General features: G+C 49.4%; 1 protein-coding gene across 4 annotated transcripts; it reads right to left on the bottom strand.

The window, feature by feature from the left end:
- Nucleotides 1-27,815, bottom strand: DCTD (dCMP deaminase). 4 transcript variants are annotated; one of them, XM_030829827.3, is made up of 6 exons: nt 27,700-27,815; nt 25,786-25,900; nt 25,061-25,196; nt 5,655-5,771; nt 3,997-4,093; nt 1-2,049 (listed from the first exon to the last, which is right to left on the bottom strand). In XM_030829827.3, exons 2-6 carry the CDS (start codon nt 25,891-25,893, stop codon nt 1,971-1,973), a joined length of 537 nt encoding a protein of 178 aa, XP_030685687.1. In that variant the 5' UTR covers nt 25,894-25,900; nt 27,700-27,815; the 3' UTR covers nt 1-1,970. The 4 variants fall into 4 exon arrangements, with proteins under 4 accessions (XP_030685687.1, XP_030685699.1, XP_030685679.1 ...); XM_030829839.3 differs by lacking the exon at nt 27,700-27,815 and adding an exon at nt 27,413-27,462; XM_030829819.3 differs by lacking the exon at nt 27,700-27,815 and adding an exon at nt 27,098-27,238.

Here is a 27,815-nt window from a genome sequence, read left to right as displayed (position 1 = left end):
TTATCAAAATGTGACGCAGAGACATGAAGTGTGCAGATGCTGCTGAAAAAATGGCGCTGAGAGACTTGCTTCAAGAAGGGCTGCAACCGACCTCCAATACGTAAAACACGCAGTATCTGCCTGTGAGGAGCACGGCAAACCCGAGTTTTGCTTTTTGGAACTTTCTGGAACTTTTTTCTGAACATTTTCGATGTGAGGTTGGTTGAATCCGCAGATGCAGAAATCCGTAAACACAGAGGGCTGACTGTACAGGGCACTAGCCCCTAGACGTATTTACGAATGTGACATGAACAATGACACACTCCTTGCTAGAAGGGCTCACAACTCATTCACAGCAACACAAAAGTCTAACATATTTTCTACCTTTAGGTATCTTTACTGATTTCTTGCTTCTATATACCTTTTGTTTTTGTTTTATGCATTTTAGAGCAGAGGGCAGGGGGTTTGGAGGAGATAAGAGAGAAAAAATTTGAGGCGAGAAAAGGAGATTTAGAGAAAGAATACGGTAGGAAAGCAGCAGATAAGCCAGCACTGGAGACTGGAGGATTATGGGAGGGAGGAGGCCTGGGACCTACTGGGTGGTGGAGATGACCTGTCAGATCAGATGGCCACACCTGAGACAGGAGCAGGGCACGATGGAGAGAGGGAAGAGAGCCTTCCCGGACACCTCCAATCTGGTCCATAGAGACGCATCGCCCTTCAGCCCTGGGGAAGGCACATGGCATCCGTGCCTCAGACTGTTCTCTGAGCATTAAAACATGTGCAAGTGTGCTTCACAGACAACACAGAAATGACATGCCCCAGAATATGGAATCCAAAACCTCAGAGACAAAATAAACACTCATAAAGATGTAAGAGCACTTTAAACGGTCACGATCTTTACACTAAAGAAACCGTTTTCTCCACGAAGGTACTGAGCACATTTAATAAAAATGAAATGAGATTAAAGACAAGGTGCACTGCTACCCATCCCCCAAATCGAAGTGATTAGGAAGGTGAGATGTGTGTCAGTGAAGGCAGGGCACCAGGAGCGCAAGTGAGCTCCTGTCACCAGGAGATCTGGACGGAACTGACACCTCCTCACGTTCATTTCACTTACAGGACGGGAGACAGCAGCCCTGGGAATGAACCGTGCTGGCACGTGCAGCAGCGGTGCGGGGCTCCGCCCCCGGGCAGGGTGTGGACCTGCGGGCGACGCAGGGCGACGGGCTGCCTTCCCCGGGCACGACTCATTACTCAAATAAACTAATGTAAGAGCTCTGTGTCACCCACAAAGCCAGAATAAGAAGCACGAACAACAGAAGTCCCCACCATGCAGAGGCACACCGCGGCACCGCCCTGTGGGAGGCAGGACAGCAGAGCGGGGAAAGAACGCCCGCTCACTTGCGCTCATCATCTGCCGGGACGAAGGCGCACCCCGTCCAGGACTTTTGGGCGGGTGGCTGGGCGGCTGGGGGCCCCCTCAACTCTCAAAAGCAAACACTTAAATGCTACTGTCTTGCGGCTCCTTTCCTTCCCCCAAGGGCATTACATGCGCTGCTTCATTCGGGCCCGATGTTCAGATCAGCGTGTCTGCTCATCCCGGCAGGCACACAGCCACAGTTATTTGTCCTCCCAGCACACGTGGCGTTGAAGAGCGGCTGTGAAACGCAGTGGACGACGCACGGCTGACGCCCTTCTGCGCAGCCACCAGCGTCCCAGCGAACCAGGAGACAGGAGGGGAGATGCCCGCTCCAGCCCCGTGCGCACCCACAGCTCCTTTATTTTACACCCTGAATCGACAGTTTCAACACATGCAGATTCCACGTGACAGGAGCGCGAGTCAGGAAGATTTGAGCTTTTACATTCTTCACACTTCGACTTTTGCCGTCCCGGCTATTAAAAAGTTATGTGTAACTTTAAGATGAAAGGCATTAGCAGCTTCTCAGAAGAGGATAATCCGATCTTCTGGAGACTTAATGAGATGTAAGTCACTGGAGCTTCTGACTCGGTCTGCTGTTAATTGAATCAAAGTCAATGACAATCTGGCTGCACTTTGGTGTGAATTTCCTAAAGGTAAGAAACAAAACATATAGAGATATTATCTAGTGAGTAGTTAGAGCCATTTGTTTACTTTGGCTTAACCTACATTTTCTGCGGGGAGGAAAAAAAATTCCCGGTATTCGCTTGATATTTTGTCTCTATAGGAGCCAATTACAGTGCACCATACCGAGAGAAGCACGGACCGGAAAAGACTAAGACAAAAAAAGATGCATGGGGCGGCTTGGTTTGTGTGTTCGTCAGCTAGCTGAGTTCATGAATTATCGGGAAGTCAGAGGATTTCTAACAAGTTAGCTGCATGACATGACATCCAATGACTAGTTTCCCCACCAGATTTATCTTATTGTCTAGGAAATGTTTGCAGCCAACTTGGAATTGCTCTAAAGCAAAAAAAAAGAGCAAATTTTCTTTTGCTCTCAATACGAAACAACCAGCTCTAGTGGAGTCATTTTTAAAACCATGTTCTATAAATGCAGAAGTAAAATAAACCCATGATATTTTTTACTCATTAATATACCTTCTCAAGCAGGTGAAAAGAACATACATGGAGACTAAACATATTCCTTAAAAAAAATCAGTATACAGTAAATATCTAATTATTATGTAAATAAATTGTGTCTCAGAAGGCACAATAGTGCAAGAGATTCATTACGTATAACCTATATCCCTAATGAGTAACCCAAAAGGTTAGGTACGTTACCAATTACAAGGACCCCAACTGCTGACACAAAGACTATAAAGGAACTTCTTCAAAAGTTTTCAGTCTAAAAGAAGTTTCTACCAGAAACCAAAGGTGGTTGAACTGACTTGTGAGTAACACATACCTCCCAATCTGCGCCTACCAAAGGTAAAGCATATAAATATCAATGACTTAAAATCTCGGTTTAAACTACGACTGTAAAGAGAATTCCCAGTGTTCCAACCTGGCAGGTTATTTTCACCTTAAATATTTTATGCCAGAGTTGTTACATCTGCAAAAAGATTTAATGTTAATATTATAAAACTTGTGAATTTTAAAATTTCTCACTATCAGAATAATTAGTTCAAGCCCTGGAAATCTACTAACAGTAAAGTGTAGTCATTACAGATCGTCTGCAGTTACTTCTGTCACTGCCCATAAAATCTACCCTTAGAATAATCTTTAGAGCCTTAGCCCACCATATTTAAAAAGATGCTTCCTATATCCAGACAAAGCTCTAATCCAAAAAAGATACCTGCACCCCTATATTCACAGCAGCACTATTCACAATAGCCAAGACATGGAAACAACCTGAACGTCCATCGACAGATGAATGGATAAGAAAGATGTTGTGTGTGTGTGTGTGTGTGCGCGTGTGCGTGTGTGTGTACACACACACACAATGGAATATTACTCAACCATGAAAAAGAATGAAATAACGCCATTTGCAGCAACATGGATGCAACGAGAGATTATCAAACGAAGTGAAGTAAGTCAGAAAGAGAAATACCATATGATATCACTTATACGTGTAACCTAGAATATGATACAAATGAACCTATCTAGGAAACAGAAACAGACTCGTGGACATAGAGAACAGACTTGTGGTTGCCAAGGGGGAGGGGTTGGGGGAGGGACGGAGTGTGAGGTTGGGGTCAGCAGATGTGAGCTTTTATATACAGGATGCATAAACAACAAGGTCCTACTGTAGAGTACAGGGAACTATATTCAGTATCCTGTGATAAACCATAATGGAAAAGAATGTATACATATATATAACTGAATCACTTTGCCGTACGGCAGAAATTAGCACAACATTGTAAATCAACTATACTTCAATTAAGAAATAAATTTTTAAAATAAATAACATAAATAAAAAGATGCTTCCAAGTGTGGAGGTCAGGCATCCCACATAGAAATTAAACATCAGACAAGGTCAAGTGTGTTTTCTTCATCAGGCCTTCCAGCGCCTTCTCCTCCACACGTCTCCCACTCACCTGAAGGAAACCCCGGCCATTTCCAACATGAGCCTCGCGGCTCTTGTCTCATTGCTGTCGTGGTATTTATCAGACATGAAAATAACTTCTTTTATCCCTTAAAAGGCAACAATGAAAGAAACGTCATTATGTGCACATAGAGATACAACAAGAGGCATGCGGACGGAAGCCCTGGAGGAGTCTGATTCATCAACTTTCCTGAGGGTGCGAGCACACAATGTCCAGTGACTGAAATATGCATCTGCTGCTCTCAAATACAGCAGCACATGGATTCTACTTAATCTGCCCTCCAGTCTTTATGGATTTTTTTAAAATAAATGCAAAGTGAAAACATGTCAAATAGTCAAGCCTTGATCCGATTAACAAATTTTCTTTACTGCAGGCAATCAAATATTCTTTATTCGCAAGGCAACGACTCCTAACTCAAGAGGCTAACGGGGGTGGTGGAGAACACGGGCAGAATCAGAGATGAGGACCACCGTGCTGCCAGGAATGGCTCTGCAGACCAGTTCAAGCCAGCTTGACAGAGGGCAGATCTGTTTCCTACCCCTGTCTCACCAGGCAGTTCTAACTTGAGGGCCAAGAATATGGAGGGCACTTGACAATCACTCGCTCCTCCACAAGCCTCAGAAGGGACCACAGGGGCTTCCCTGGTGGCGCAGTGGTTGAGAGTCCGCCTGCCGATGCAGGGGACACGGGTTCGTGCCCCGGTCTGGGAAGATCCCACATGCCGCGGAGCGGCTGGGCCCGTGAGCCATGGCTGCTGAGCCTGCGTGTCCGGAGCCTGTGCTCCGCAACGGGAGAGGCCACAACAGTGAGAGGCCCGCGTACCGCCAAAAAAAAAAAAAAAGGGACCACAGGAGGCTGCTCTTCCCATGCACCTGCCGCCGCCGCTGTGCTAAGGATGGCGAGGAAAACTCGCGAAGGGTCGTACACCCCCAGGGAGGGAGACCACGAGACTCCTTAACTGAGATCTTTGATCCTGATTCCACCAGACCGCTTCTGCTCAGAGATCCAGGGCTCGGGATACACAGCCCCGTTAAAGCACACATCTGGCTAACGTGGTAAGTCTTTAAATCTCAAGCTGAGAGCTTTATGGAGATAAAGTGTAGATGAATCTTAGATGCGACAGTTTGAAAAAGGTGAAATATTCCGAACACAATGGTGCAGATTTATGGTAACAGTAATGTAAGAAAAACTTCAAGTTGTACCATTTGAGTCTTATGACATTTATATGCAAAGAGATGTTTAGGTCCTCATATATCTCCCATATATTAGACACAAATTAAAATTTCATTTACAGACTCCCAGCTGACCTTGTTTCTGACAGAAGTTCACTTCTCTCCCTCCCCCCTAATCTATGCACAATATGTCAGAGAACAGTAAATTGACAGTACGTACATGCAATGCTGGTGGTGTTTTTTAGCAGCTTGCAGTTTGGGAAGTTGCAAACTAAATTAAAAACATGCTAAGAATCACAGAGGATGCAATTAGTCTTAGAATACCTGGCACCATTCAAAAACAAAACACAGGAAATATCTTGCAAAGCTGATAGTGCAGTTAATTTAGATCTAAACAATAGCGATTTAAGATCAAACACATCTGCAGTGAGCAGGCAGCAATGCAAATGTGACAAATGGGAACGGCCCGGGTCCTACCTGCCTGGATGATGAGCTTAGCACATTCATTACACGGGAACAAGGCGACATACATGGTACAGCCTTTCACATCTGCTGAGTTTTTGTTCATAATGGCATTCAGCTCGGCGTGGCACACTGTGGGTTTGAAGGAGAAAGAAAGAAAAACTTAGATTGCAAGCTCATGAAGAATTCGCTAAGAGTGTTGAGGCATTCCGTTTGCCCCTATGAAATAACACAGATAACAGGCTCAATTTTTAAAAAACTGATTAGAGACGGGAAGTACTGAGAAATGCAGGCCACGTGGTCTGACAGGTTGGCGATGAGCAGCGTGGACCGCAGCAGCCCTGGGTCTGTTAGCACCTACAGCAGCCAGGAGGGGCCAAGGTCAATTGTCCCCATCCACCCCAAGCAGAGCGATGGCTCACCGCTCCCCAAGACCCACAAGGCGGGGACGGAACCACCAGCATAAAACGGCTCACTTGTGTGCTGGTAACGCACACGCAGGGATGTTCGCCAGGGCCACTAGCGGGCAAAGGGCAACTCTGAGAGCAAGACAATCAGGAAGTGAAGCTGAGCATTTCTGTCCCCAGGGATCTGCTGCACCTCATGGCCCTCAGCCCACACACACCAAAGAAAAATGCCATCGGATAACCAGCGGTTTGTCTTCCCTACGAAAACCATCCATCCACTTAATGGCCGTGGAAAGTCAAGTTCTTGCCAGACTGGTCAGTGATCCCCAAATGGTGATCCAAGGTCATCCCCAGCCTTGCCTGGGTTCAAGGTTGGGGAGGCTCCCTCCTCTCCTGTCCCGCACCTGCTGACGCCCACCCATCTTCCCAGGCTGCCAGGCTAGGTGTTCCCACCACCCAATCCACAGGTGCTCCTTTGAGGGGGCTTGTAGTATTCGCCTCTCGGATCTACTCCAGAACCCCCGACCTGCTTTGTGAGCTGCTGTGTTGACTTCTAATATCATTACTTACTTTTCTGGGTGCGTTCTCTAAAACTGTTCTCCTTGTGGTGGTGATTCGCAGACTTGTCTGCCTGGTGGAACCCCCCAAGGAGGAAACCGCCATGTCTGTGTCCCCCACCTGGAGACCGTGATGGTCTGGGGTGTGGCCTAGGCTTTGGAATTTTTCAGAGATTCTCCCTCATGATTCTAAGCTGCAGACACGTTTAGAAAACACTGCCGTGTAGAACCCTCTCACATCTGCAGGGGCCCTAACACACTCTAGGCACATGAGTGCTAGATAAATGTTTACTGAATGAATTACCATCTGGCCCTGGTCCAAATCATACAAAACTTCTAATTATAAACATGGGGGCCTTCGAAGGTCTCCCCCTCTGTCTCCAACTTATCACCCTCCTACCCTGAGCACCTTCGTCCAGGAGCACTGAGGCTGTAAAGCAAAGACTCTTGCCCACCACCCAGTTCTACAAGACAAGTCATCAGCCACGGCACCGCTGACCTACCGTGCGCCCTGAAAGGAATTCAGGGCAAAGAACGGGAGGACGCACTCTGTGCTTTGGGAAAACAGGCACGACAGGCCCTTAGTTAGATCCACAATTCAGGAAAAACTAGGGATCAATTCCAAGAAAACCTTTTTATGAACCCAGATTCTTGCATCTTCCCATACTTAGGAAAGCACTAAATTCATCAACTGAGATATCTCTTCCTTGTGACTGGTTATGCTGTATGCTGACCGCACAAGCCCCTTAGCCGAGACCGTATATATATGGACCTCCCTCGCTACGTCTTCAGAGCTGTCTCTCAGAGGGTCTCTGAGAGGCTGTCTCCTGGCTCTGGTCCTCAGCAAGACCCTGAATAAAACTCAACTCCCGGCTCTTACACTCTGCGTTTTTCTTTTAGTCGACAAGGCCTTAAAAGAAGAGTGGCCTAAACTCATGGCTCTTGCACACTTTAGCTCGAATGTCCTCGCTCAGTCAATAAACTTTACTGGGGGCCCACTCTGGCTCAGACAGGATACAGACCCCGGTCCACCGTCCTCCCAGGCCTCCCGTCTTCAGGGGACGTTGCAAGTGTCCCTGTGAGTCCTGCAGCAGCTCTGCAATCCTGCAGGCAGAAAGCCGAGCTGCAGCCTTCTCAGGAGATCCTGGCGAGTGCTCACCTTAGCCTACGGACACCACGATTTAGTTGTGTGTAGAAATGAACAGTCTCTGGCATTGTTAAGAAAATCTAAAGGGAAAAAAAACAGCCGTGCTTAATCACATCACAGCCCATCAGAGAACAATCCTCACTGGCTGCAGACAGACCCGAGCCTGGCTCCTTGAGACCTTGTCCCGTAAACCCCAAGGGGTGGGGGACCCTCAGGGCTGTCAGGGCACTGGCCTCGGAGGGGCCCCCCGGCCCCATTCCCTTCCCTGGTGACCGAGATGTTCCCAAGCTGGTATCAACACTGCTCAGTGTAGAAACAATTAGAGGAACTTGTTGCTTTTATTTCCCCCCTGAGGACACAGCCCAGGCTTCTAGGTTCTGTGTAGCTCCCTGAGCCTAATGCTATGCCGTGAACATACGGGTGTTAAATATTTACTGAGTGAATAAAGGAGGAAATTCAGATTCCAATTCTTGATGGCAACGTGGGGAAATACAGAAAGTCCTCTTGAATTCAAATATCAAAAATATGCTTTCCCACCTGATAACTATTTTTTGATGGTGCTGGTATTAATATTCAGGACCAGAGTTTCTGAATCCGTTAGGAAACTCTATGACACCGTCCTCTTATGAATCTCTAAAAATTGTCACATTGACTACAAGTGTCTTCCTCTAATTCATCCGAGGCAGCCTGGGGCAAAATATACTATGTCTGGATTCATTAACGAAAACTATCAGATGAAACAGGTTCTCGCGTGCAGCATCCGACGCCCCTGTGTAAAGGGTGGTTCATAGAAATAACACGCTGGACTATAAACAGACTTCCTTTCTCTTAACCACAAGATCACAGGACGGAAAACACAAAGCTTCTTGTTAGAGAAACAAGAGGTCTCCCGGGCATTTAGAGCAGCTGAGTGCCAGGCGCACGTGACGCTCTGTAAAGGGAACAGGTCACAACCCACAATCCCACACGTTCAAAAGCAGACAAAGACAAGAGCGAAACTCAGGCGTCCCCTCCACACCTCGCTGCCCTCGTTCACCACCGCACACCCCAAACTCAGACGTGGCGAACACCCCCCCCAGCCACCGGGCACCTGCTTCCCGAGCCTGCACCTGAGGGTCGAGGGGAGGAACCCCTGGCCCGCGAAGCCCCTGACACTGAGCCGGGCCCCTCCCACCTCGTGACCCCCTGCGCTGTGGGTCCAGATCCTCAAGTCTGAAAGGCTGTGCGTTTCTGGCCTGGCCTCTCGGCACCACGGCCTCCAGTCTCTGCGGCCCTGACCCTCCAAGACCGCCCTGTGTTTCTCTCTGGGGCTGATCCGCCCAGGCGGCACCAGGCAGACAGGCCTCGGGCCCCAGACTGTCCCCTGGGCAGACCAACGTGACTGACGACTGTCCATTCGGCTTGTTTAACGTGGGCCAGTCAGGGCGGAGGCTGGGGATTCATTCACCTGGCCTGGCATCTCCACTGGTCACTTAACAGGTAACCGCCTGGAGGAGGCCGTTCCAGGCCCAAGGAGCGCCCAGCAGCAGGGCCTGCCTGCGACGGGCTTGCTCCAGGCCCAAGGAGCGCCCAGCAGCAGGGCCTGCCTGCGACGGGCTTGCTCCAGGCCCAAGGAGCGCCCAGCAGCAGGGCCTGCCTGCGACGGGCTTGCTCCAGGCCCAAGGAGCGCCCAGCAGCAGGGCCTGCCTGCGACGGGCTTGCTCCAGGCCCAAGGAGCGCCCAGCAGCAGGGCCTGCCTGCGACGGGCTTGCTCCAGGCCCAAGGAGCGCCCAGCAGCAGGGCCTGCCTGCGACGGGCTTGCTCCAGGCCCAAGGAGCGCCCAGCAGCAGGGCCTGCCTGCGACGGGCTTGCTCCGGGGCCCTGGCTGGCCTGACCGCAAGGCCGAGCGTCCTTCCCTGTATTCGCGTCCTCTCAGGCAAGTCTGGAAAAACAGCTTTGCTACGGGAGTCAGCCCAGGGTTCAAGGCCCAGTCTTGCCACTTAAAGCTGTGCTCTTTGGTTTGCAGGAATAACAGTGGCTCCAACTAACTAAATAAAAGCAGTTTGTACCATCCCAAGGGAATCCGGTTTTTAGCTTTTCCCCATGTGTCCAGTTTCCTTCCCTCAACCTCTAGAACAGCTGACCTTCTCCAAGACAGGCTGTCGCAACAAAACATGAGGCTTCTCTTCTGTTGCCGCCAAGGGCTGGGCCCTGCTCTCGGCAGCCCCTCACCAGGCGTCTCCTGTGGTGCAGGCTCCCGCGGCCCCATTTCTTCTTCTTTATACATATACACTTAGCCCCCATTCTGAAGACGCTGCCTTTTCAGCACTTTGCGTCTCTTTTCTTCTTCCTTTCGAGATGAAACTGTCTTACCTACAACTGCTACTCTATTTTTAAAATAATCACCTCTTGGCGTTATGATGCACATAGAACCTCTAGTTTTCTGTAAAACAAGGTTTTCTCAGCTGTACGTCCTGAAATCAGTTTAGTGAGTTATAAACAGCATTTTTTCCTCCTTTTTAAGGGAACAGGTGGAAAGAGAAGGCGAGAGGTCAGAATGCACCCACGAGGCAAAAGGTTAAGGAGGTTCCTGAAAACTGTTTCGGGTGGAAACTATGTTTGCTGCGTCGCCGTGTAAAAAGCTTAAGAAATACCAGTCTGTGGAAACCTGTTGGCCTCTGTAACGTGCTACTACACGCATACAACCAACTACTATAAACACACAAACAAAAAACTAAGCCCTAATTTATAGCCTCTGCCCATCTCTGTGGTGGAAATACTCCTGCAGGGCTAATTCCAAGCCCCCAACGTGTGGTGCGTAGCTGGGGAGAGACGTGATGTGTCGGATCTGCTCCGTGAGCCGACAGGAGGCCATCCCCACACCCTGCCGGGCGGCCTCATAGTTACCTAAACGCAGTCCTTTTCCGGCTGCAGTCTCTGGGCTCCCTGCTCTGCTGGCCCTTGACGCATGACCACCCCACACCCCCGCTCTAACCCGCTCAGCATCACCAGACCACCTCTCTGTGGGTCCCTGTGCTGCTCTCACATTTCTGGGCGTTTCCCAAGGCTCAAGCCTGCTCTTTCGTTTTCCTCCCATAGTCCTGGACTTTAAGGATTCATCCATCCGTAGATTCTGAGAGAACAGATCTACTTGTAAAACCCTGAAATCTACATTTCTAACCCCAATTTTTCCCACCTTCTCTGCAGGCCTCTTCTCTGGGTGGGCTGAGTCTTCTCTGTAACTTTTCTCACTATGATAGAAACACTCCGTAGATATCTGATGGCACTAAATTAAAGAATACATTTATCTTTTTTGAGTGCTAGCGTTTTTATGAACGCTAGAATGCAAGAACTACAAATAGGGCTGAGTACAAAAACCAACGAAGGAGGATGGCTCTGCTACTGACCTCGAGATAAGCCTAGTTTCTACATTCAGAGCAGGAATCAGGACCAAGTATTCCAAAGATACAGTGTCTAGAAAGTATTCAAAAGAAGCTGAATTGTTATATACACACAAGAAGACAAACTTTCCATTTACCTAGAATTACTCATCAGTGGCTGAGCAATAAGCCAAAGAAATCTCCAAATACTACATTGTATCTGTTAAACACAAAGTGACACAGGAAGCTTCAACGATTCTCCACTGTTTAAAAGGAAAAGAATCAAATGCTGAAAATACCAGATTAACGCGTATGAAGTTCTTGATTGATAGAAGGAGAACCTCTGTTTCAGGTAACTATAAGACAATTCACACGCTTTGGTCTTTTTTTTTCTTTCCTATTACTAACTGTCAGAATTCAGAACTGCATTAACCTTGGCCCGCTGAGAAGAGACTGCATAATTAGAAAACTGTATTTTTCAAATTCCCTCTTACTAGGGCTTGATTAATCCTTACTGTCTCATGTAGGCGTTTCTCTAGAAGTTTGACAAATTAACAGGATATATTCCATCCTTGGTTAGATTTAAGAGATTCAACATTTTATAGATTTAACTTTCATCTCGTTTCATGTAAGACTGATACAACATCTATTTCAGACAGCAGCATTGTTAAGGTTACTTAAATAGGTTTAAAAAAAAAACCCTCAGAATAAGGCTAAACAATTGCTAACTGCTGCACAAATAATTTAATAGCGCGATTTTACCCCAAACCGATCGTCATGTGGCTACCAGGACATGATGGGAGATACTGGGGCCTGATAAAATTTAGGGTCAGGAAAACTATGTTTCTATTCCAGTTAGAGAAAGCCTCCAGGTTGTTTAAAATTCCTCATTTTTAGTAGTGCAGGATTTTTACTTGAAGAAAATGACTTCCTGGGGCCTGAGGGCTATTCCACCAGGGCTGACCTGGAAAGTGGGGCAGCCTGGTGACACAGCTGGGTTAGGAGCAGGAAAGAGGTCCAGACACAGAGCACCTGTGGAACTTAGCCCGACCTGCCCTGCCTTCTGCCAACACGCTCCAGGCCGGTCTGTACAAGCGTGCTCGGCGTCCCTAGGGACTGCCCCCGTGCCCTTGACTGATGGCTGTGACGGTTCTCGGGGCCAGGCGGCCACCAGCGTTCTGAGCACGGACACTTCAGCTTGCTGCCAAGAGGGAGGGTCCGGACTCGAGAGCCAAGAAGGGTGCGCTCAGGGCCGTGAAAAGGTGGGACGCTCCAGCCTGCAATTAATAACTGACACAAAACGGGGTACCCGAGTTCAAGGCTGACCTGTGCATTTAAAAAAATAACGCAACGTTAATTTTTACAAGATACTCCACTTCTGATGACAAAGCTCTTGGTCATTACTTCTTGAAATCAGGGTCCAAGTGTTTTGACTTCCGGCGTCATACAGGGATCAGAGTGGCTGAATCGGACCCGTCTCTCTCAGAGCACGGGTGCCCCCCTGCTCTGGGTGCCCCTCAGGCGCCCGACGGAGGCTTCCGCTGAGGGGTGGGGCGTGCACCCACTCCTCGGATCCATTTAGGGAAGCGCTTCCCTGCTTCAGGAGTTGGGACGGAATTGCAACTACTTATTTCTTAATTATTGAAAGATGGCCTGACGGCCTCATCTAGCACCACCAGCCTGCAAAGGACCCATCCTTCAAGTCAAGAACTAAACAGGAGAGTAGCCTCCAGATTTAACCCTTCCCCAACCTCCCACCCCCAGCACCCCACAAAGGTCGCAAAGTGTTCACTGTCACGGCTACCCCCAATCCAAAGCCACAATCTGGCCCCAAACGACGTCACCCCTCTGCCTCACCTCCGCTCCATGAAGTTTCCATGTTGGTAAGGCAGTGACTGGACTCGCTATCGAGTCGCCAAAGGATCTGAGGCTACGGTGGGTAGGGGAGAGGGAGAACCGGCTCAGGAAGGGACAACTACATTACTTCTCCGAGACAAACCCAGCGGCACAGGCCTGGTGGACCCCGCCCGCGCTTCTCAGCCTCTGCCCCAGAGCCCCCGCCACGGTCTTCCTCTCTGACAGCTGCTAATGTTCCAAAGCCCACTTCCCTCCCACGGCTTCTCACACAGAGCTCTGCCCATCCCCGTCCCCCCTTACCCCCGCCGGAGGAGCATCCCTTGGCGCCGGGCTGCAGCAGGGAGGGAAAGTGGTTTCCAACTGTAGACGCCTCCCAGATGCGTGTCGTTCTAAGTCTTGGTTGCCGGCAGAGCACCTACGGGCCTGGGCGCTGGCACTGCAGGAGCTGGCAGGTCCCCCCTGCAGAGCCCATGCCCCGCCAGGCAGGAGACGCCCAAGCACGGACAAACCAGAGCCAGGGCTGCAGGCACCGCAGAAGAAAGGCCACGGAAGGCGGGAAGTGTGGCAAAAACCCAGGAAACAAGGGCTCAAATGCACCGTTTGTAGACAGAGGGGAGCTGAATCCGCAGGCAATATTGTTCCTGCAGAAAAATGTATCTGGATTACAGATGGCTTTCAGAACCAAGGGGGCTAAAACCTGGCATCTGCCTGCACCGGGGCACCAGGGTTCAAGCCCAGCCTCATCAACGATGAACAGGAACACGAGTACCTTCCCTTCCTAGCTCGCAAGGTTACAATGCCGAGCACGGCAGAAAATCGCTTTGTGAACTAGAGAGAATTCTGCCGGTGAAGCCACTGTTACCAAGTCAGAACTGCACGTGTTTTCTGAGAACAGCGGCGTCCAATCCAGCTGGGTCTTGCTATGATGAAGACCTGTGGGAGCCAGGAGCAGGGCCCTCCTATGCAGAGGCGACAGGTGACAGCACTTGGGCCTCACCTGGCCACACCCCAAACAGTGGGAACCCCTCTGCTAAGAACTGGATACGACTGCCCCGCCAACCCCACCCCCTGCACAGTTAGTGGCTTTTCTGTTGAGAAGATAAAGCAACTGCGCCCTCCTAGCTTCTGGCATTGAGGGGCGCATAGTTCAGTGGAGAGTCGTCCCTTATTACAGTCTAAGGTTGTAAGTGAAAATAAAAACAAGGAGCAGTGATAGTGCAGAGGATCCCAGCCCTGCCCCTGGAAAACATCTGGAGTCTGTTCTGTTACCACCTGTGCCCAGAGAGGAGGTCTCTGCTGGAAGAAAAGGACAGCACAAGGGAATTCTGGCCAGATCTGGGATCTGAAGAGGATGAGCTCCCTCAAAAGGCAGTCGGCAGGGACACATATACGCTACCAAATGTAAAATAGACAGCTAGTGGGAAGCAGCCACATGGCACAGGGAGACCAGCTCCGTGCTCTGTGACCACCTAGAGGGGTGGGATAGGGAGGGTGGGAGACGCAAGAGGGAAGAGAGATGGGGATATATGTATACGTATAGCTGATTCATTTTGTTATAAAGCAGAAACTAACACACCATTGTAAAGCAATTATACTCTAATAAGGATGTTAAAAAAATAAAATAAAAATAATGTAAAAAAAATTCAAAAAGGCAGTTAAATCCTCCAGGCTCTGCATGAAGCCTCAGGCTCAGCTGCCTGTGGCCCAGGCCACTCCTGGAACAAGGCTTTGGGCTGGTCCAGAGACGCCCCAGAGCCCCGCTTCCTCCTGCATGTACCCCAGCCGTCTCCTCAGACTCTGCCCCTGCCCCCAGCTGCTAGTGTGAATGACCCTTTGCATCCGGTGAAGCCTCAGCCTCCTGGCCTATGAACCTGAAAGAAAAAGACCTACTTCACTCTGTATGACAGACTCTAGGTCCATCCACCTCACTTCAAATAACTCAATTTCGTTTCTTCTTATGGCTGAGTAATATTCCATTGTGTATATGTGCCACATCTTCTTTATCCATCCATCTGTCTATGGACACTTAGGTTGCTTCCATGTCCTGGCTACTGTAAATAGAGCTGCAATGAACACTGTGGTACATGACTCTTTTTGAATGATGGTTTTCTCAGGGTATATGCCCAGTAGTGGGATTGCTGGGTCGTATGGTAGTTCCATACTCCAATAAAGATGTTAAAAAATTAAATTAAATTAAAGTTTAAAAAAAATAAAAATTGTGATCTTTGTACACACACAAAGACCTGCCTCTGAGACCCGCCACCAGGACTAAAATCTGTGATGAGCACAGCACCGAAGATGGACTTGGTAAATGTCGGTGCCGCCTGACCTCTCCTCCCGGGCTGCTCGGCTGGGCAGACAGGAGGACAGGCGTTTTTCCTCCCTCCCTCCCCTGCCCCCTTCTCCTCACTGCCTCTTGCTAAGGCTGCTGGCAGCAACTCAGGGCACCCAGGGGATCCACTTAGCCCCAGTGGTAGTGCTTAGGGCTAAAGAGACTCCTGGCTGCGGTGTTTCCATTATTGACGATAAAGCCCCCAGAACTCTAATTACTTTGCTTCCCTGTGTGCTAAGGACACACAACCAGGTCAGAAGGAGGAGGGAGTGGAGACAGTGTGAGCTGAGCCCACCTCCCTTTCCACTGTCCACGCGCGATACATACATTGCTTGACGTCTAATACGTCCTGAGGAAGCACAGATAGCAGCAGAACACTCACCACTGCTGGACAGCGTTGTGACGGAAAGACCCACTGTCAAGCTTCAAAGCTTCCCTCTCGCGTTAACTGCTTTTAAAGGTGAACCGGGACTGACCGAAGGGCACTGGAACAGCAGTCAGGACCTGTGTTCTAAACGATCCCAGCTCTGCAAGGCACACCTCGGGTGACGCGCGGATCCCGGTCTGGGGTGGAGAAGACGGGGCTTACCGGATCTAACTCAGGACTCCCAGGAGAGACTACACTTGCGACCCTGTCCTACGTTTCCAGGGCGGCCCAGCTCCCTGCCCCACACAGCCACCTCTCGTCTGCCTCCGTCCCCTTTCAGCTCGTGACCGCCCTCATCCTCCACTGGAATGCTGCAGTGGATCATGTCTCCACCTGTGACTCCATGACCCGAAGGTGGCAGGTTGGCTGTCACCGCCCCTCTGCCCTCGCCTGGCGTCCTCCCCTCACTGCTGATCCATGAGCTTGGGGGCCACCCCCCTCACATCCTCAGCCATCTCCCCCTCCTGGACCATCCTCAGCTGCAGGCAAACGCGTGCTGTAACGACAGACAAACACACCCGGACCCTCCCCTCGGACAGACGGCGCGCACCTCTGCCTTGGCCCCTCCCTGCTGGCTGCCTCTGCCGTTCTGCTCTCTTCCCAGACATCTCAAAACCGGATCTGCATCCGCCCTGCCCATTTCCTCGCCTTCCGCTCTTCCTTCAGCTGCTCCAGTTTGCCTTCCAGCGGGCCCGCCCCACGGAGCTGCCCTCTGCGCTGCCAGCACGACTTGCGCGGTGCTAAACCCCACAGGCATATTCCCACCTTCCCGGACCTCTCGGCAGCCTCTGGCGTGGCCTCCCGCCTTCTGGAAGCGCTGCCCTGTGTGCTTCCTGATACCACAGCCCTTCTCTGCGGGCCCTTCCACTCCCCCAGCCGCCGCTAAGGGATCTGGCCAGGGCCCGGCCTCTGCACCCTCTCCCTGCATCACCTCGCCTACACCCGTGATGCCACCCAGTGCTGGCACGCCATGCTGACTCGGCTGTCCGCTCGCACACCCAACCTGCCGACCTCACACCCTCCCTGGGAGCTCTTACACACACCTTCAACCCCAGAGGCCCAGATCTCCCCCCCTCCCCTCCCCCAAACCTAGGCGCTCAACCAGAACCTTTGCAAGGAGCGGCTCTCCCTCCCCAAGCCCGCACCACCAGCCCTCATGATGCTGCCTCCCAAGTGCCCCTCTCCCCACCTCCTCCCCACTGCCCTCTCGCCCGGCCTCCTGCAGCTGCCCCCGGCTGTGTCCCTGTTTCCACCTGCCCCCAAACAACCCACTTCCCACACCCCCCAAACTCCTGACCCTGCGGGCCCCCAGCCTTGCCGTGTTACTCCGGCCTTCACCCGCCAGGCTTGGGCCAGACGCTCTCCTTGCTGCACAGTGATCTAGAGCCTTCCTCCTCCAGGGCCTTCACCCAAGCATCTCTCTCTGTGGAACGCGGTTCCCATCCCCGAACACCCATTACGCCATCTTTACCTGACGGGGGCCCATCAAACCCTTCAGATCTCTGTGTAACAGTCACTTCCTCAGAAAGAAACATTCAATGCCATGTGTTTATCCCATTCATGTCTACCTGCTCCACCGGCAGTCTGCAAGCTCCCTGAACAGAGAACATGCACATTGTTTACTGCTGGAGAGCGCCTGGCACAGAATACATAAAATGGATGCCCTGTAAGTATCTGCTGAGTAAATGAGCAACTACAGGTGAACATGCTCGGAAAAACGTCATGTATTATAAAATATAGTTACAATTTTTAAAAAGCGAGACGCCTTAAGAACTCACCAACAGACAACTCAACCTGATATGAGTAGATGACTCATTTGTATTTATTTCAATTTCTAACTCAAGTTAGAAGTTATAACTCACTCGCAGAAGGAAAAAGGACATGAGGAATTCTGCTTCCCTTTTCCACCTAAACTCAAAATTAATGGCATTTTGAACAAAGTCTTTTAATTGTAGAATTTAAAAATTCATGCTCACTTATCATATTCAATATTTTTTTAAATTTACTATGGCATCTATCACTTGAAAGCACACAGATGAAATTTACACCTCCAAGCACTGGCTAGGACCTGCGCGTCAGACGGCATGAGCAGAGAGAAGACGGGCACATTCCAACCACCTTGCTTTCACCAATATTCTCCATTTATCAAGGGATTTCCTGAAGCCAGGCCAGTATCCATGTTTCAATAAACATCACCACACGGACTGATTCACAAAAGGATTTCTCAAGTCCTTTCTTTCTATTTGGTCTTAGAATAACCTCCTGTCTCCAAAGAGTTCTAGGTGTCTCTCCTCTCTTCATACATATTTTCTTGTATTTACGCACGGGGTCTTTTTCTTCATTGCTGTCCTCCAACCTTTTTTCATCCATGTTTGTGGGGTAACCTACACTCTGTGTACCATCTCCATCGGTTTATATTCATCTCAGAACTGGAGCAGATCTGAATCACTAGAAGGAGTTGCGGGGGAACAAAGCCTATTTCTCTCTATTAATTTGTCCACACGCACAGATGCACGGTCCCTCTGTGTCGCTGCCATCAACAGCTGTTTACTGCAGCTTTCACCCCAGGATGCTTCCCGAACACCCTTAAAACCCCTTAAGCAGAGAAACAGCACCCTAATCAAATAAAATCAAAGCTATATTGTTTAATTTTTCCCGAAAATTCTAGAACTGGAGGAGTCCTCAGTGATCATTTATTTCAAAAAGATACTGAGAAGTGAATGTCAAGTCGTGTATCTGACAACCCCACAATCCCTGGGTTTATGTACATACGCCACCCCTGGAGCCCCGGCTCTGGACAGTCAGTCTAGGATTCTCTCACTTGAACCTGATAATTGTCATTTTAAGCACTGTGGAGCTTTTCTTAGCCAACATGCATATTAAAGGTTTGTATGGTACCACGCAAATATAAAACAAAAGTCCTAAGAAGTAAAAGTAATAAACAATATAAATAGTTGCAAAAATCTCTGGGAACCAGATTTTATTGCCTATTTCTGGGAGCAAACTATATACATATATATATATTCTACTTTAATACCAGTATTAACAAAGCTTATGAAAGATAGAGTCTTGATGAAAAAAACTCAAAACAAAACCTTAATAATTCAGGCCAATTTCAGAATAGATCAATCAAAACCCACATAACTGACAGAACAGACCAACAGAATAAAGACTCCAAGGTTCAAGGAGTGTCAGGTGCTCCCTGGAACCACGATGATGGCAACCCTGAGTTTCTAAGCAAAGGCTTATCAACATAGAGAATTAAAGAAGTTATATTTATCATTCAGGTAATTAATGAGCTCACATACTTAATACAACCTAAAATAGGTTGAGTGTGGCCCTGAAATTCTGTTGACGCTATTAATCTCTCAACAAACCTTTTATTTAGAGAGACTGTACAAAGACAAACTTCAGCCCCCTTCCTGGTCATCAATTTGGAAATCACTAACCTTGAATGATTTTTAAGTTTTATTATAAACGTCCATGAAATAAACTGACTTTTTACAGACAAAGACCGATATGTGTATTTTCAGGGGAGGTTTGATCCTATAGATAAGCATTTGAGCTTTTCCTACATCTGCTCTTCAGGACAGGTAGTTACAATACATTGTTACTACACATCCCTTGTAGACATTCATGGTGAAACAGTAATCTCTAGCTCTTAGAAAATAACTAGCCCTGAATTTATAGATTAAAATGTATAGATAAAAATCAAATAAATGAACAAAATCATGATTTATTCTTTTCTGAAGGCTGTTTATAAACACTTATACCTGAATGTGAAATACACTTATGTTAAGCTGGGGGGAGCCTCATTCATAAGCCATTGTGTTTCCCTGTTTGTCTAAAACACCGCACGGTGAAACCCGAGTTTGCCCCTCTTTTCCTAAAAACAATATACTTTATTTTTTTACTGTAAACTTGCTCCAAGGTTTTCCATTGATTACACTAGTTATTTTGTACAAAAGTCCCTAATTAGGCCCACTGTCAGGCCACAAGTACTGGATGGCTAGGCAGGGGAGGGATGTTGGGTCGCCACCAGTGAAATTAGAATTCTGCAGGAAAAGAAACAGCAAGTCATCAAATCCATGAATCTGCCTAACAAAACCAGAGGGCATTCAATTTCAACCGGCTGAGGGAATAAATTTGGTCTTAATTACTAAGAAGCTCTTACGTTGTGAGTAAGTTGCAGCTTAAGAAGGATCAGCCTCCTAACTTCCTGATAAATTAGTTTCTCAAGACTAACCTTTTGGATGCCAAAGAAATACATCACATGCATGGCAGTCGGGAAAATGTCAGTGTTCAAAGGGGTAAAAGGTAAATGGCTAAGTAATCACTAAAACGACATCTACGCATGCTTAACAACATGCTAAATCTGAAAAATAAAGACTACATTTAAATAGAAAATTTAAAGAAGCACTGCCACACGCTGGCAAAACTGTTTCAAGCTGCCACGCTGAACTCTTGCCTTAATTCATTTCCAGCATTTTCCTTCCCAGCATTATACTTTTTTTTTTTTTGACCACGCTGCACGGCATGTGGGATTTCTTAGTCCCCCGACCAGGGATCGAACCCGCGGCCCCTGCAGTGGAAGCGCAGATTCTTAACCAGTGAGAGTTTTCCTGCATAAATATGAACTGACTCTGGAAAAAGTCTCATGCCTCTATGTCTGCCTGATGTATCAGAGTGTGGGGCTACCCCCATCTTGGGACATCAAGACTATGGTCCCCTCCACGAGTGCGATGCAACAGCCAAAGCAATCCTGGCTTCTTGATTGACTGGGATGGAAGAGGAGGCCAAGCAAAGAGGCCTGCTTCCCCACAAATCCCTTCCTCAATGGGAACCAGCATGGCAGGAAAATGCATTCAAGTTTGATGGGCGTGGGAGCTCTGTTAAAAACGTGAAGTTTAACAATGGCTCCCAAGGAAGAAAGAAGTTGATTCTATGCCAGCACTCTGGTCTGTAAACCATGTCATCAAAATTGGTTATGAAAACCTGAGGAAAGAGTGATCTCTGAATTACCACAAGTGTTTCGCCTCCATTTTATAAAATTGGTATTTTGATTAAAGGTGCTTCACTGATGAATCGCACGAAGAGAAAGGAACTCAAAGTGTCAGCTGAGCGCTTCGCTCTGGGGTTAGCAACCACCCCTCATAAAAATTAAAGTCTTCCAAAGTTTTTTACAAGGTAAATTAGATATATCTGCTCCTTTCCAGTTTTTTTTTCATTGTCATTCATGTGAAAAGGTGTCACTATAATAACGCTGGCTTCTTCCTGCCACTTACTGTTACTGACATCATACTATCTTTTGGATTTCTCAGGAAAAAGATGAGATAAAAGGCAGTTTCCTTGGCAGGGGGAATTTTCATTTTCCATATTAATACCACATTATAATCAAATCGTTTCAATGAAGTTTTGATCCTAAGCCTGGAAGAACAAAAACACCCTTTAAAAATGCCTCTCTAGAGACACAGCCCAGAAAAAACACCATCTCCCTACTCTGTTACACGTATTCTGTGTTTACCTCCCCTTCCACAGAGTGTCAATCAAGACTAATGACTTCCAAACTTACAGAATTAATAAGGAGAATTAAGCTATATATGTTAACCAGTAAACTTAAACTTACACAGCTCCCAAGCTCCCCTTGGGAGAAATGTGAAGCCAGGGGCAAACGGCTTCCTGCTTCATCCTAGGCGCAGGGCACCACCACCTGAGCTCTCGACCTCTGGGGGGTCATTTCATCGAAACCTCTGTTTGTTCAAGTGCATAGCGAGAAGAAAATGGGTGGCCCACTGTGCTGCCATGTACCCGCTTCAGAAAAGCCGAATTCCTGTGCCCCACCGCCCCCGCAAGGAAGCACAGAGCGCTGGCCTCGGCATTAGAAGATGTCACCCTGCCTGTGTGGCACTGTATTAGTTACTTAACGTTTCTGGGCCTTCAGGTTCCCATCCATGAATGAAGTGGGTAGCTTAGACCCCGTGGGCACAAACCCCAAGGTACCACTGAGGTTCTGCCAGGGCTACAGGGACGGTCCACAGACTGGCAAACATATGTCTAGCACTTACATACACTTTTTTCCAAACATCAGGAAAGTTCAGATTAATGCAAAGTGTTACTGATATCAAATAGCTTTTTGTCATCATGGATCTTCTTACTCAAAAGATACTAATAAAAGGTATGATCTCACTTTTGTGTGGAATCTAAAAAACAAAAACAAGCTCACAGATACACAGACCAGATGGGTGGTTGCCAGAGGGGGTAGGTGGGTGGGAGGTACAAGCTTCCAGTTATAAAATGAAGTCCTGTGATGTTCAGCATTGTGACTGTAGTTAATAATAATACAGTACTGCACACTTGAAGGTTGCTAAGAGAGTAGGTCTTGCAAATCTTCATGGTAAGAAAAAAAGCTTTGTAAACATATCAAATGCTGATACATACGAACCATCATGTCCTATACCTGTGACTAATATAACTTTCTATGTCAATTACACCTCAGTTGTTTAAAAAAGATACTACTAGTTTAACTAGCATTATATAGGGGTCTTGGAACGTTTTTTTTGACATTTAAAAGAGGGTCCCCATATACTCAGAAGAATTAGGAAGCCAGTGGTCTGGAATCTAGATAACGTCTAAAGCTCCTCTACAGGGATGGACACAGAGTCATCCCTGAGACAGCAGCCCAGCCGCCGTTAACGCTCACCCAAGTCCACACATTATCACTTATTTTTTTTGACTTCTTTTTTTTTTTTTTTTTGCGGTATGCGGGCCTCTCACTGTTGTGGCCTCTCCCGTTGCAGAGCTCAGGCTCCGGATGCGCAGGCTCAGCGGCCATGGCTCACGGGCCCAGCCGCTCCGCGGCATGTGGGATCTTCCCGGACCGGGGCATGAACCCGTGTCCCCTGCATCGGCAGGCGGACTCTCAACCAGTGTGCCACCAGGGAAGCCCCATCACTTATTTTTTTTAATTAATTTTCTTTAAGTCTTAAAACAGAAAAAAAGAATTTGCATTTAGTCAATTAGCAGCGAACATTTCTATTACATCCAAGGCTACCTAAACATTTACTTCTCTGTGACCCAAAATCCCTTCAAAAGACCAGACCGAGTGGATACTTTACAGCCAGTCATAGTTATTCAGACTTAAAGCCCATCTTTACATGTATTATGATGGTAGTGATACTAAATGCCTTTTAAAAACCACTCAATACGTTCTCCGACTTTTACGGCACATCAAATTATAGGCTTACTCTCGTGAAAGAAAACTGTCTACATTCTAACACAGCTACATGTAAAATGAATAATTGATAAGTAAGGGGCAAAGAGCTTTGAAAACCTAGAGGTATCACATGGTTAGGAAAAAATAATGCACACAGACAACCAGTGCCCTGAAACGCAGCAACCATTCAATAGAAAACAACCAGTGGAGCTGGACAAATGCCGGTGTGGGTTTTTTTTTTTTTAATTCCTTCTGGAAAGGAGCTCTGAAAGGTACTCTCCAACTTGGACAAAAGGCAAGTGTCTCAGAACCAACACAATTAGCTACTGGAGACGTTCTGGAAGTGGGAAGTCGGGGGACGGTAAATATGCTGCAAAGCCTTGGGCTTCTAGGTCACTGCCAGAAATGTGCCTGGGGCTCATGGTGATTGAAGGAGGCACAGGTCCTACGGGAGAGCCGCCCTGGAACCAGTGAGGACCCTCTACGCCGTGCAGACCACTGGCATCGTTTTGTCACCAGCCTCAGCGTCACAGACTGACACCTCCCAGGAACTCCTCTACAGGGAAGCTCAGCGCCGGGACCCACAGCCCACTGTCCTGACTCAGTGAATACGGGCTGCGGTCCTTACACACATCACTGTGGACCTTGAATTCATCAGCCCTTTCATCTTTATATGGGACCTTGAACTGTCCTGTGAAAAAGCACCTTTGCGTGTGCCTACAATGGACGAATCATTTCCCTTCTTTCTCGTCACTGAAGCACACAGAACCAACAGCAGGGCGACCGCGAGTTTCTCAGATACACTGGCGCATCTTTTGCGCGCTCCACTCGGCTATAAAGCCGAGGCTGAGAGGGCAGTTCTACCCTCTTTTCCCCGGGATCCGACTCTTCCTTCTCTGCCAAGGGGGCGAGTTAAATGGACTAACCCGACGATGAAATCCCCTTAATCACGGAACTGTTCTAGTCCCTGAGAACCCTGAGTGCTTTGTAGCTCTCCCCAGTCTCATTCTTCAATTCCTTCTCCACCTCCAGGCACTTTTTTTTCTTTTTCTTTCAAAAACGAAGCAGTTGCCCTGAAGCAGCTTAGAAAGAAATTTATGGGGCTTATTTAACATGATTAAGGCCCAGGAACATTAGTAAAAATATATAACTTAGGCTACATGTAGACTTGGAGCTCTTCGTGAGAAAAACTCCAGAGGAAAACCTAGCAGGGAAGAGCCAATGAAACAGAAAGGGCTCACACGACACCGGACCCTTATTTCCTGAGGGCATAGCTTTCCCATTCGGATGGCCTGCATCTACGGCACTTCCAGCAGAGGCAGTCTGTTCATTTCCAGACATAAATTCAGGTCCAAACGTTAAGAAAATTCAGCAACCAGCATATGCAGCCCAATGCGCCTCTTTACAGCATTAGTTGCATATTCTCCAGGGAGTTAAAGGAAAAGTGAGGCTTGGCTGGTCACTCTCAGATAATCTCTGAAGCGAGTCCCCCTGGGGCTCAGATAGCCAACAGATTATAACAAGCATCCTCTCCTAATTTAAAGATGAAAACCAGAGTTGGCCAGGCCAAAGGTCTCGCGTGCGCATCTGGCTCGCGGTCTGGCCAGCGGCCACTCTGGGAATGCGGCGCCCGGGGAAACAGGAGCAAGCGACTGCATCATCCCTCTCCGGGTGTCCAGCTCACAGCTTGTGTCCTGCTTCCCAGAGACGAGCTTGAGCCAGATTTCCTCAGTAGATGGAAATGCACGCTGCTTCTCATCAGAGCAAAGCCCTGGCCAGTACTTGGTTAGCTGGCCCCGCTCCCAAGTAGCCAAGAAACAAATGGCAGGGCCACCTCCCCCGGGGGCTGTGGCACTCTGCAGGGAAGCCCACCGCCAGTGAAACACGCGAGGCCCATGAGAGAGCCCTGGCCCCAGGGCCAGGCTGTGTGACCACTACCACGCCTCCACTTCTTGGCTCCCTTTGGCACTTAGGGGAAATTGGGGTACTTCAATAGGAATTTTTTTCTTTCCAGCTGTCGGTAACAACTGAAAAGGAAGATGAGGCTTTCTGACCATCTACCGTATTTAAGCACTCACCGAGGCTATGACACAAGCAGAATGGAACACACAACATGCCCTACCGTAAGGGTATTTGGTATCCAGTATACTCTCCGCTGTCCTCCTCCAAGGCAAGAGGTCATCGCTGCATCCATTTGGCATTCCATTGTACCCAATGCCCACAATCTTGTTTTCTGCATTCACGATGCAGGCTCCGACCTACAGGAAGACATGCCCAAAGGCTTGGTGACTTCGGGTGGCTGGTCTGCCAGTGGAGAGGCAGTAAGGGAGACCAGAGGCCTGCAGAGCTCCAAGATGGGCACGCTACTTCTGGAGGGGCTAAGAGCTCTGTCTCCTTGGGGTACGAGAGCCAGTGAACGATGGCATGGGACAATTTACTGTCTCACAGGAAGAGGTAAGCAGGCAGGAATGCAGCACAAAAGACAGCAGATTTCCTCTGCTTTTTGTAAGTTGGCAGGTGTCCACTGAGCCTCTTCCTCTTGTAATTTGCTCACTTGTAGGTACCTCCGTGTCTGTGAGTGTCCAAACATTCTCCTGTAAAACTCACTTACCGGGCCTCCCTGGTGGCGCAGTGGTTGAGAGTCCGCCTGCCGATGCAGGGGACACGGGTTTGTGCCCCGGTCCGGGAAGATCCCACATGCCGCGGAGCGGCTGGGCCCGTGAGCCATGGCCGCTGAGCCTGCACGTCCGGAGCCTGTGCTCCGCAACGGGAGAGGCCACAACAGTGAGAGGCCCGCGTACCGCCAAAAAAAAAAACAAAACAAAACAAAAAAAACAACTCACTTACCTGGGAGTTTGGATCTTTGCTCCTCTGTGCCGATAAGAAGGCCACTGCCATGAAATACTCGGGCCATTCCAAATAGTCATCACGTTTTTTACAGGGAAATTCACTCATGCTGGGTCTAGAAGAAAAACACGACAAAATAGCAGTGGGCAAACACATTTTGGTCAATCTGCTTTCCAGTTCAACCCAAAGCACATTTCAACTTTGGATCTCCAAACTCAGACAATTTCAATTTACATTTATCAATCAGAAATCACAGCACGTGAACCCCAGACGGTCTCTGGTCTTCAGAAAAAAAAAAAATAAGAAATGAAGTTACTATTTCGGAAGTTTGGATTCGGCTTGTATGGCTGCGCATCCCCAGATATTACACCTATTTACTGCTTTCTCATAGGATTTTTTTGCCGGTTACTACACATGCCTGCCCTACATATCACTGGCATCCTTTACCTCTCTCCCTTATCACATGGAGCCAGCAAAAGAGGGCAAGGGAGAGGAGAACAACTATTGATCATCTAATATAGTTCAGACACCGAAGGTTATACACATTATCTCACTGAAGCCTCGTTCTGAGCTAAAGGTAACTAACATCCCTCTTAGAGACAGGCTCAGAGAATATAAGCAACTCTCCCTAAACCACACCGGATTATTCTCCATGCCAGTTGGATTCCATTTGGAGCTGTCCCAACTGTGATAGTCATGTGTGCCTTCCCTTTCGCTTAGGTTCCCCAGGTGGGACAGACGTTATCCACTGTGAGTACTGAACCAAAAGAGGAGAAACGATGAAGACTGCCAAGTGTCGTGAGTAAGGCAAGATTTCGGTAACACTGCGCTCTACTCCCGGGCAGGCACAAGCGGTCTCTCCAACAGGAAGAGAGCCCTGAAGGGACCTAAAGCTTCCAGTAAGCGGGTGGGGGGATCCTTTCAAGGGAGAGGAACCAAGGGCAAGGAAGGAGGGCAACGCAGAAACCCGGTGGCTCTCAGGGAAAAGTCTCATTTTTAATGTCAAGGGCTGAGGATGGGGAGGCTTTCCCAACAGCTGGGCTTCGGGACCTCGCTGTGAAGCTGACGCGACCGTGCAGCACGTCGGTGCCTGCTGGGAACCTGGTTACCCACTAGGTAAGGTACGCTTCCCCGATCCTAAGGGTCCTGTAAACCCTCTTAACGCGAAGCGACGCTGGACGGAACTGGTTTACCACGCGGTTTAAGGGGCAGCATCCAAAACCGCTGCTGGGGGCCCGGAGGGGTGCTGACTAGGCAGGAGGCCAGGCGAGGAAGGAGAGCGAGGAAGGAGAGCGGAGGGAAGGGAACTTACTACCGGCTTAGGATTAGCGCTCACTGGTGCCCTGCAGCCCCGCTGCAGAACGGACCCAGGGAGACACGGCTGGTCACCGGCCCGGCCGCAAGCCACGCTCCTCCCGCCCCTCGAGGCCAACCCCGGGACGCAGCCACCGGCCCCGCCGCCCACGTGGCAGCTCCTCTCGGAAGCCCCGGAGGCCGCCGCGCGCCCCGCCAGGCTGACCAAGCGCCGCCGGCCCCGCGCCGCTTCCCCGGCAGCACGTTGGACAGGGAGGGGGCGTCCCCGCGGCCGCCCGCTGCCCCGGCCGCCCCTCCGCTCCCCGCCCGCGACCTGCAGGCCGGCGCCCGTCCCCGCCGCCGCCGCCGCCACTGTCCCGCCGTCCCGCCCGGGAAGGAAGTCGGCAGAGGAGGCGGGGCCGCCGCGTGGCCGGAAGGTGGCGGGTCTCCACGCCCAGGTCGCCAGCGCTTCCTCGTCCCGGCCGGCCGGCGACCTTCCGGGCTGGCGCACGGGCGGCCGCCCCCGGGCCGCCCGCCCCCTGTGCCGTAGCGGCGCTTGGGTTTCGCCCTTGGCTTCCATCTGGCGCCCGCGAACGAGCGCCGAGGCCGCTGGGCCGGCACCTGCACGGTCGCCCCGCCGCCCCGGGTCCTCGGACGGCACGGCTGGTGGCCGCGCCCAGGCCTCCGACTTCTTCGAAACCGCTGCAGTTTCAGATCTCGGGATCTGAGGGTCGTTT

Source organism: Globicephala melas, chromosome 21, assembly GCF_963455315.2.
Source record: "Globicephala melas chromosome 21, mGloMel1.2, whole genome shotgun sequence".
NCBI lineage: Eukaryota > Metazoa > Chordata > Mammalia > Artiodactyla > Delphinidae > Globicephala > Globicephala melas.
Note: the sequence above shows the minus strand (reverse complement) of the source record. Positions and strands in the feature narration are given on the sequence as shown.